Source organism: Drosophila guanche, unplaced genomic scaffold, assembly GCF_900245975.1.
Source record: "Drosophila guanche unplaced genomic scaffold, DGUA_6, whole genome shotgun sequence".
Lineage (NCBI taxonomy): Eukaryota > Metazoa > Arthropoda > Insecta > Diptera > Drosophilidae > Drosophila > Drosophila guanche.
The window spans coordinates 1-1,041 of NW_022999566.1; the positions used below are offsets into that span (position 1 = coordinate 1).

A 1,041-nucleotide genomic window follows, 5' to 3' on the forward strand; every position below is an offset into this window, starting at 1 on the left:
CCAGCGTATCCACACATGTTGTCGCTGCTGCAGTATATGCTCCTGCTACCCTGTAAGTGTCACAGCCACTGGCATGGATCTGCAACTAATTTAATTTCTGTTTGCAGACACGGGCCACTGCACCGAGCATTGGCAGCTGATTGATCGCGTGGTCCAGCAGATTGTGCTGCAAGTGGCGCAACGACCCAGCAGCGACCTCATACCCGATCCCCTGGATGATCCCGGCCAGCAGCTGAAGCGAGTCGCCAGTCCATGATCCGGATGTGGCACCCCTGCAGATCGATGTGGGCAGGCCCTGACGCAGGCGCGCAAGCGGGCGGATGAGCTGGAGCGCGAGAACTTTGAGGTGCAGTCGCGTCTGGCCAAAAAGGAGCAGGAACTCGATCTGTGAATGCAGGAGAAGGAGGATCTGGAGACGGGACTGACAGCACTCGCACGCCGTGCAGCGCTCCCAGAGTGCCGAGATGAAGGCGGAGGATCTGCAGCGTCGACTGCACAGCGAGCAGCAGGAGCAAGCGCCGGTCAGACCGGCTACCTTTTGGTCATCGGGTATGCTGCAATGGTGCTGTGTCGCCGCCATCACCGCCGCCGCCGATGTTGAATGCCGAAGAAGAACGTGCCACAGCCCACGAATCCCTTGAAGAGCTTCAACTGGTCCAAGCTGCCAGATGCCAAGCTGCAGGGCACCGTCTGGAGCGAACTGGACGAGAGCAAGCTGTACAACAACATGGAACTGGAGTCGATAGACAAACTGTTTTCGGCCTACCAAAAGAATGGAGTGCCAGTAAGAGTCCTCCTACTGCTTCGCGTTCGCTTCTGCCGCAGCTCTAATTATGTTCTTACCCCTGATAGGCACACGATGGCTCCTACGAGGATCTAGCACCCACTGGACAGAAGAACAAACAGAAGGTGCTCTCCATGATCGATGGACGACGAGCCCAAACCTGCACGATTCTCTTGAGCAAACTGAAGATGAGCGATGTGGAAATATCCAAGTAGGAAGAACGAACCCAAACTAAGCCCAAAGCCTGACTAATCGTT

General features: G+C 56.2%; 1 protein-coding gene across 1 annotated transcript; it reads left to right on the top strand.

Moving 5' to 3' along the window:
* Positions 1–584: 584 nt before the first annotated feature.
* Positions 585–999, top strand: LOC117591766 (disheveled-associated activator of morphogenesis 1-A-like). Its single transcript, XM_034285078.1, has 2 exons — positions 585–784; positions 853–999. Exons 1-2 carry the CDS (start codon positions 602–604, stop codon positions 997–999), a joined length of 330 nt encoding a protein of 109 aa, XP_034140969.1. The 5' UTR covers positions 585–601.
* Positions 1,000–1,041: the final 42 nt, after the last annotated feature.